The 9576-nt window shown below is 40.0% G+C and overlaps 1 protein-coding gene across 1 annotated transcript; it reads left to right on the top strand.

Annotated features, from left to right (window-relative positions):
- The first annotated feature begins 727 nt into the window (after nt 1-727).
- LOC125194275 (trafficking protein particle complex II-specific subunit 120 homolog) lies at nt 728-7013 on the top strand. The gene is made up of 10 exons (XM_048092403.1): nt 728-1191; nt 1271-1477; nt 1597-1779; nt 2317-2426; nt 2786-2845; nt 2979-3258; nt 3800-4092; nt 4445-5322; nt 5558-6490; nt 6567-7013. The coding sequence occupies exons 1-10, from the start codon at nt 781-783 to the stop codon at nt 6785-6787; spliced, it is 3576 nt and encodes a 1191-aa protein (XP_047948360.1). The 5' UTR covers nt 728-780; the 3' UTR covers nt 6788-7013.
- Nucleotides 7014-9576: the final 2563 nt, after the last annotated feature.

Here is a 9576-nt window from a genome sequence, read left to right on the forward strand (position 1 = left end):
TTTCACATGTAAGTTTAAGTTTATTTAATGATTTTTAAATTTAAAATATACTATATAAAACACTTAATTCAATCACTAGATTTTTTGTATGCCATTAAATGTCTCATTTTTTCTTTTTATCTATCCGTCAATAAATATTTCATTTCACTTTTACTGTATTTAGTAAATGGACCACTCATTCACTAACTTTTTCTATCAAACTAACATATAAAAGTATGATCCACATTCCACCAACTTTTTCTATCAATTTTTCTTTATAAAAATTAAATAATTTTTTTAAAATCTGACCTGATCAAATATGAGACATTATTCATGAATGGAAGAGGAATGGTAAAAAAATACTCCGTCCGTCCATAAAAAATAAAGTAATTTGTGTATGACATGGGTTTTAATATAGAATTAATAAAGTAAGATAGAAGGAGAAAAAGTAAGTGAGAATGTAAAAAAAGTAAGTAAGAAGTAGTGTTAGTGGAATGATGTGTATAGCTATTATTTGTTGAAAACTTTGGATAAATGATTGTGCTCTATTTTTTTTAGACGGTAAAAAATGGTGATTGTGCTTTGTTTTTTGACGAAGGAAGTATTCATCTTTATTTCATCTTAAATAAAAAAGGAATTACCACGAAAGGCCGAAGTGTTGGACCGGGCCCATTAGAAAAGCCCATATTGAAATAGAGGCTCTATTATTGGGTTACGGTTTGCTGTTACTTAGCTTAGATCTGTGAACACAAACGTAGCAGATCTCTCTCTCTCTCTCCGGTGAATTGGTGATCGGAAAAAATGGAGCCCGACGCCAGCATCGAAACCATCAGCATGATCCGCGTGGCGGTCATCCCCATCTCCGACGTCACCCCTCTCCTCTTCCGCGACTACGCCGCCATGCTCCTCCGCCACCACACCGTCTCCCTCAACTCCATCAGCTCCTTCTACACCGAGCACCAGAAATCCCCCTTCGCCCACCAGCCCTGGGAATCCGGCAGCCTCCGATTCAAGTTCATTCTCGGCGGATCGCCGCCTTCTCCCTGGGAGGATTTCCAGTCCAACCGCAAGATCCTCGCCGTCATCGGCATTTGTCACTGCCCCTCCGCCCCCGATCTCCGCTCCGTTGCCGATCAATTCACTGCCGCTTGTAAGACCTATTCCTCCTCACTCGTCCAGCGATGCTTCGCCTTCTGCCCCGGGGACTCGCAGGTTAGTTACCCCTCACTTTGTCAATTTGCGCGATTTCAGCCCTAAACTACTTAATCATGACATGACGCTATTGCTGCAGCTTGAAGACGAGAGTGTTAAGGGGAGTAATTTGATATTGTTTCCACCTGCTGATAGGCAAACTCAGGAATTCCACCTGCAAACCATGGTCCAAGATATTGCAGCTTCTCTGTTGATGGAATTTGAGAAATGGGTTCTCCAGGCTGAATCTGGCGGGACTGTTTTTAAGACACCTCTAGACTCTCAAGCCAGTCTCAGCTCAGAGGAGGTTTAAACTTTAGGTGTTCCAATTATTTTTTTTAATTATCTTTCGTTTATGCCTACTGCTGCAATTTTTCCCCTTTTCAAGCAGCACAACTTCACCTCTCTCATTCGAAAATTCCACAGGTGATTAAGGCAAAGAAAAGGAGGCTTGGTCGCGCACAGAAAACTATAGGCGATTACTGTTTGCTGGCTGGATCACCAGTAGATGCCAATGCTCATTATTCCACCTCTCTGGAACTTACCAGATTAACTGCAGATTTTTTCTGGTATGCTGGGGCCATGGAAGGCAGCGTCTGTGCGTTGCTGGTAAGCTTTCAAGTTTTGATAAAAAAAACCTGGATTCTAGTTTAATATGGTACATATTTTTTCTTTTGTGTTGTTTCTATCTCCATGTATAATGTGTGCAGCTCTTGTGATAGTTCAGTTTCTTTTACCTCATTAGAATTAGGTCCTTTAGTTCGTTCGTTGTACTACTCTCATTTTGGTGCATTAATTTAGCAGGTACTGTAACAATCTTGTTAGATCACTGTTGGATGATGCGATTCAGACTGTTGAACTTTCAATTTATATAAAATGTCATCTTGTTCATAATGTTAATGGCCAAAACTGTAGTTTATTACTGTATAAGCTTTATTATAACACCGGTCAATATCCCTTTATTACTTTTTTTGGGTATAGCTAAAAATGGAAACGTATAACAAGGTAAATGCCATTTGGCCTTCTGGTTTTTAATATTTTTCACCGAATTCTCATGATTGTGAAATATTTACCTCGAACTTATGATTGGCCCCTTCCTGTTTGTGGCAAAAACATCACTTTTTTCTCCTTACTTTACACTGTTAGATGGATCGGATGGGCCAGAAGGACCCAGTTTTAGAGGATGAGGTTAAGTATCGCTACAACAATGTCATTTTGCACTACAGAAAATCATTTATTCAAGACAATGCTCAAAGGTATTTTTGCTCCGATGTAATTCCTTTTAAATGTTACTGCTGATTTTGCAAATATTACCAGAACAATAGTGTAATTCCTTTAAATGTCTATAAACTAATTTAACCATGTTCTCCAAAACTGTTTCATTAGCTAAAGATTTACCTAATCATCCCTAGTTGCATAGCGCTGATCACAGAGAAGTTACCCTGTCCATAAAACTGAATCACATATTTCATTGATCATAAACTGATATGGCATGCTTAATTGTATTTGATCGTGAACCCAGTTACTGGACTCAACATTTTCAGTAGTTCATATGCAAATTGATGGTGAATTATCACTAGTCTTCTAAGTTTCTCTAGGCTTTATCTTTGAATAGGGTTTCACCCTTAAGCTTTGAACTCGAAGCCACATTGAAGTTAGCAAGATTCCTATGCAGGTACTTCATTATATTTATCCTTTGTTGCAATTGATGAAGGACTTTAACCTTAGTTGAGATTTTACAAATATTTTCATTTAATAAAATGAATTATTTCCCCATGTCTCATGTACTCCTTGGGTATCTTCATAAGGCGGGAACTTGCTAATGATGTCGTGGAGTTGTTGACAGCAACTGCTGATGGAGCAACATCTTTGATTGATGCCAGCGACAAACTAGTAGTATATGTTGAAATAGCAAGGCTCTTCGGTGAACTTGGTTATCACCGAAAAGCTGCTTTTTTCTCAAGGCAGGTGGCTCAGCTGTACTTGCAACAGGATAACAAATTTGCTGCTATCAGTGCAATGCAAGTCTTGGCAATGACAACCAAAGCTTATCGTGTCCAAAGTCGAGCATCTATTGGACCTTCTAATGTGAGTACTTTTAACCATCCAGCATACCATTTAATAGGCATTACTAGACTTGCCTCTTGGCATATGTATCATCCATGTTGTTAAGCGTGACAATTGCAATGATAACTTCATTTAGACTCTTGCCATCTCATACTTATTCCAATAGTATACGTGAACCAATTTCTTCTTTGGATGGACACTAAATGTGACATAGAATGTATTTCATGTGATAAGTTTAATGAGACATGTTAGTTATGTTATAATCAGATACTAGGTATCGAGAAGCACAGGAAAGCATCTTTGATGCATATCCATATGGAGATTTGCATTTTTGAGCAGATGATTAAATCTTTGGCCATTTGTGTCCTCCTCACGGGGGTAGAACTGCTGTTCATTGTTACAGAATTCATCCTTATGTTATACTGATAGTTGTGCTTCTTAAGAGAGGGTCATCATATGACAGTATGCCACTGACTTTAAGAATCAGTCACAGACTCACAGGTCATGTCTATTTCAAATTTGAAGGGGATGCTCTAAATTTCATTTTTTATTTTGTTAAAAGGACGCTGGGAAAACCCATGCTGATGGAGGAAAAGTGCATCACCACTCAATAGTCTCCTTATTTGAGTCACAGTGGAGCACACTGCAGATGGTCGTCCTTCGAGAAATCCTTCTTTCTGCTGTTCGTGCAGGGGATCCTCTTGCTGCTTGGAGTGCAGCTGCACGTCTGCTTAGGTCTTACTATCCTCTAATTACTCCTGCTGGGCAAAATGGTCTGTTCAATGCACTTGTGAATTCAGCTGAGAGGCTTCCTTTAGGAACTCGCTGCAGTGATCCAGCTTTACCTTTTGTCAGGTAGCTTACATGAGTGTTCTGTCTTCCTGATTCTGGTGTAATATATATCCACTGCCAAGCTTCTTAAACTGGATGTTTCTTAATGAACTTGTTCTTATGTGGGGACACATAAGGATGGGATCTCGGCACCTTTATGTTACCCTGAAAGTGAAAAATATGCCATATGAGATAATGACCCTTTACAAATATATGACAAAGATATACCTAGTATTCCTCCTCTTCACATCCTTCTGTATATAATGACCATATTCATGGGCATGTGCTTTTCCATTTTTATGCATCAACGTATGTTTCTCATCCTGTTAGCTCTCGTCATTGTGGAGTTGTCTCTTCTAACTTTAAACGTTTTTAGGTTACATTCATTTCCTTTGCATTCATCACAAATGGACATCGTCAAACGCAATCCTGCTAGAGAAGATTGGTGGGCAGGTGCTGCTCCATCAGGACCATTCATTTATACACCGTTCAGCAAAGGAGAGCCAAATAATAGCAATAAGCAGGAGCTAACCTGGGTGGTCGGTGAACCTGTTCAAGTGCTGGTAGAATTAGCGAATCCGTGTGGCTTTGAAGTTATGGTTGAAAGTATATATCTATCAGTGCATTCTGGAAACCTTGATGCCTTTCCTGTAAGTGTGAGTCTTCCTCCCAATTCCTCAAAGGTGATCACTTTATCTGGGATTCCGACCAAAGAAGGCCTGGTTTCAGTTCCTGGATGCATAGTTCACTGTTTTGGAGTCATTACTGAACATTTTTTCAAGGAGGTTGATAGTTTACTTATTGGGGCAACTCAAGGTCTCGTGCTTTCTGACCCTTTCCGGAGCTGTGGGGCAGCTAAGTTAAAACATGTACATCTACCTAGTATTACAGTGGTACCTCCATTGCCATTGTTAGTTTCTCATATCGCAGGTGGGGATGGATCTGTCATGCTATATGAAGGTGAGATACGCGATGTATGGATCAGTTTGGCAAATGCTGGGACTGTTCCTGTTGAGCAGGCCCACATTTCACTATCAGGAAAGAACCAGGACTCTGTCGTAACAGTTGCTTCCGAAACCCTGAGGTCAGCCCTCCCCTTGAAACCTGGTGCAGAGGTTACAATACGTGTAACCTTGAAAGCCTGGCAACTTAGCAAGACAGATTCTGATGCTGCTGCAAGCAAGGGTATGCCTGGATCCTCAGTAAGACAAGCTAAAGATGGAAGCAGTCCACTGCTGTTGATCCACTATGCAGGTATGTACTATTTCTTTAAGGATATATAGTTGCCACTGCTATAATGCCTCATATTATGGTGTTGCTACATAATTGCTCTTGGCAGTATATCCTACGTCTTGATGTTTTCATTACTACTTCTAATGTGACCACCTTAGAGTGTGCTGATGTCAAGGGAAACAAGAACTTATGCTTGGCATGTGGTTGTGGATTCATAGATTTTGATTTTTGGTTTGTTGTATGTGATACATTTTAGGTCCATTGACAACTCCTGGAGAACCAGAAACAGTGTCTGCTCCACCTCCTGGAAGGCGTCTAGTCATCCCCCTAAATATCTGTGTTTTGCAGGGCTTGTCTTTCGTAAAAGCCCGCTTGCTTTCAATGGAAATTCCAGCCCGCATTGGTGAAGCATGCTCCACGCAAGCACAATTAGAAAGGGGTAATACTGAGCAAGTCAATAGTTCTGAAAGACAGGCTGATAGGCTAGTGAAGATTGATCCCAATAGGGGAAGTTGGGGATTGCGCTTACTTGAGTTGGAGCTGTATAATCCGACTGATGTAGTTTTTGAAGCCAGTGTTTCAGTTGACATGGAGAATACTAACAACCAAGAAAACCTGTCTGATAATATTTCTGCTGAATATGGTGAACCAAAAACAAGGATCGACAGGGATTATACTGCTAGAGTGTTAATACCACTTGAAAATTTCAAATTACCTGTTCTCGATGGCTCCTTCCTTGGAAACTCTTCTCAAAATAATGGGACTTCTGGCAGTAGAAATAATAGTTTCTCTGAAAAGAATATTAAGGCGGAGTTGAATGCTTCGATTAAGAATTTGATTTCGAAGATTAAAGTCAGGTGGCAATCTGGGCGCAACAGCTCAGGAGAACTAGATATCAAGGATGCAATACAGGCTGCCCTCCAGGCATCTGTTATGGATGTTCTTCTGCCAGACCCACTGACATTTGGGTTTAGGCTGGCTAAAACAAGTTCAGAAGATATAAATGTTGATAGTGAGGTAAAGTCTTGTGCATCTGGAGATTCTATCATTGCACATGAGATGACTGCAATGGAGGTGTTGGTGCGGAACAATACTAAGGAAGCTATTAGGATAAATCTTAGCATTGCATGCAAAGATGTGGCTGGTGAGAACTGTATGGAGGGCGACAAGGCAACGGTGCTTTGGGAAGGTACATAAAGTCTCATTTCTCCAAGTTGTACTATTTCAGTGGCCATGTAATGCTTGTTGACATAATGTTTTGTCAGGTGTTTTGAGTGGTATCAGCATGGAGGTTCCTCCTCTTGAAGAAGTGAAGCATGTATTCTCCCTCTATTTCCTAATTCCAGGGGAGTACACGATGCTGGCTGCAGCCATGATCTATGATGCTAATGAAGTTCTTAGAGCTCGGGCGAGAAGTGATGCATTAGATGAGCCAATCTTTTGCCGTGGACCACCGTATCACGTGCGAGTGAGTGGCACTAGATGAGTTAGTTTGTTATGCTGTATGTTTTCATTTACAAAAGTGAAAGGAAGTCGTGTTGATTTGACTGCATCACATTGCTTAAATTCTGCATCTTTGGCGGAAATTGATGTGTTTCTGTAACTAGTAACCCTCTTGTTGTGGAACTTGTTTTGGAGTAATCAATGGAGTAGTATTTTATTTGTGAAAAAAAAACAGATTAATGTGATTTGGAGGTAATTTTGTCTTCTGAGCTATTAGTTTTACCATAACCTTAAATTCAGTCACAATGCATTTATTCACCTGTTGCGTCAACAATTTCACCCAAATCCCATTAATTACCGTATGAAGCCGCATTTCAAATGTGATCTTTGTTTTATAAAAGCATCACCGTAGGAGTAGACTAGCAATAGTCTAATAGCCTAGCCTAAAATTCCTCGTGGCATATCATCATCACGTCCCTTCTATTAGTCTAGCCAATATCCTAGCATCCATTAATTCATTTTAATTGTTAATGTTTATCAAATATTAAAAAATAAAGTACACTGAGTTGTATATATAGAGTAGAAATAAAATAAATAAATAAATGAAAAATGAAAAATTGGCTCGACTCGCCTATTACTTGTCAATAGGCACCCTAGCCACAGCCTAGCCGGCTAGGCCACGTCCTAGCTCTAGGGCGTTTCTCTCTCCTCCTCTCGGCTCGCCTATCGCAATAGCGGACTAGCCGAGCGTCTAGCCGCACGCCGATGGCTAGGGCGCTGGCTAGTCCACTATTGTGGATGCTCTAAAGATATCTCTAAATGGGTCTGACCTTTAATGTAATATCGTTTGAAATCTTTTTACACTATTAAATATTTTTCTGTTCTTTTAATATTTTTTTTACTCAATGGTATTTTTGTACTTTTGCAATTGAGAAAACTAAGAGTTTTAGTCTTTAAACTGTGCAATAATATCAAACGAAGTCCCGATTCTTTAAAAGTAACTCCACAGGCTCTGAAGTTTAATGTTATATCGCTGGAAGGATTTTTCACTTTTAGGTACTTTTTTGTCCTTTTGGGATTTTTTTTTGTATCCAATGGGCTTTTTTATACTTTTACAATTATTAGTACGCTTAGGCCATCCACAACGCTATCTTTTATCAGTCTCTTAACCGTCTCATCTCTTAACTATTCATGGGCCCCACTGTACTTTTTAGCTCATCTCTTAACTAAGAGACAAAAAATTCTTCGTAATTTGGGATAATCCCGGTGATTGCCCGTACCTCTCGGGGGGAGGGACGATAGTATGCATCCACATCAAAATGTGGTGTTTGGTACGCCGCCGGGGTGGTCGAGCCTTGGGTGCCCGGCGACGAACCGGGAGTACCCAAACAGTTGTACATGCTCGCCCAATCATCGAACGAGTTCAAGTCGAACCCGACGGAGCGCCGCCGCCGCCGCCGCCGCCTGCCGCCGGAGTTTCCATCGCCGGACATTTTTTCAACAATTTGAGAGTAGTGTTTGTGTGTAAAATAGAAGAGGAGTGAGGAATGAGAGTTGTGTTTGTGTGTAAAATGGTGAATGGAGTATGGAGTATATTTATAGAAGAATAAAAAATAAAAAAAAAAAAAAATTTGAAAATTCGACCGTTTGGTCCCCAACGGTCATTTGACCGTTTGAATTTTTTTTTTTTTATTAAATTCGAATTTTTCGAATTTATATAAAAAAAAATGTATTACGTCATAATTACGACGCCCACTCGCGGGCCGGCGAGTGGGCGTCACGCAACGCTCCAGCGCGCGCCACGTGGGCGCGCGCGTCGTCTCGCCAGCTCGAGGCCGGCCTCGCCGTGTCGCGTCGCCGCGCGACGAGATGTCTCGTCTCGTCGAGACGAGGCCATCTGCACCTTGCCCGACTCGATGCGGCTCGTCTCGTCGAGACGAGACCGAGCCAAAATCGAGCCCGCGTTGCGGATGCTCTTATATGCTCTCACATCATCTTCAAAGACAGTCATTGATCTATATTTTCTCTCTCCTCTCACTTCGTAGTTCGTACTATCACTAGAAGGATATTTGCATTTTTTAATACCCTCTCCATCCACAAAAATATGGTCATTTGGGACAACACGGGTATCAATGCACAATTGATAAAGTAAGAGATAGATAGAAAGAAAAAATAATTATTGTATTATCAGTAGAGAATGAGCCCCACTTTATTAGAGAAAAAGAAATTGAGAAGATAGAATGAGATATTTTTATGGGACATCTCAAAATGGAAAATGTCTTTATTTTTATTGAATGGAGGGAGTAATTTTTTTGAACCATAATTCCCTTAACCTGTAAGAGATACACTATAAATTACACTCCCTCCGCATACACTTGGTTCATTCATTTATGTTGTATTCCTCCAAGAGAAGTCGGCACGACACATATACTTGAAGGGAATAAGCCAAGTGATGATTCTTCCTCTCGTGAAAAAAGACATAAATGAACCAAGTGATGATTCTTCCTCTCATAAAAAAGTCATAAATAACCCTTATAGCTTGGTGGAGGATATTTTTGGTCCAAAAAATACAAAAAATCCTTACAATGATATCATATCAATGCCCATTGACGTATGATGATATTTTTGAAGAATAGTGACCACGTTTCATATTATTGCATAGTTTAAAGACTAAATTTGTAGCTCTTTCAATTCCAAAGTACAAAAATGCCTCTTGGTTTAACAAAAAGATAAAATTTTTTTCACAAAATACTAATTGAAAAGGACTTCCAGCAATATTATACTCCCTCCGTCCCAGAGTAAGAGTCACTTTTTACCATAAAAGTCCGTCCC

The sequence above is a fragment of the Salvia hispanica genome, chromosome 6 (genome assembly GCF_023119035.1).
Source record: "Salvia hispanica cultivar TCC Black 2014 chromosome 6, UniMelb_Shisp_WGS_1.0, whole genome shotgun sequence".
NCBI classification, from domain to species: domain Eukaryota; kingdom Viridiplantae; phylum Streptophyta; class Magnoliopsida; order Lamiales; family Lamiaceae; genus Salvia; species Salvia hispanica.

What these genes read in the sequence shown, in the direction of transcription:
- LOC125194275 (XM_048092403.1), top strand. Translation starts at nt 781, where the DNA reads ATGGAGCCCGACGCCAGCATCGAAACCATCAGCATGATCCGCGTGGCG. An exon ending in GCAGCGTCTGTGCGTTGCTG is followed by an intron (nt 1,780 to 2,316) that starts GTAAGCTTTCAA and finishes TTACACTGTTAG; the next exon opens with ATGGATCGGATGGGCCAGAA. An exon ending in TTAGCAAGATTCCTATGCAG is followed by an intron (nt 2,846 to 2,978) that starts GTACTTCATTAT and finishes TATCTTCATAAG; the next exon opens with GCGGGAACTTGCTAATGATG.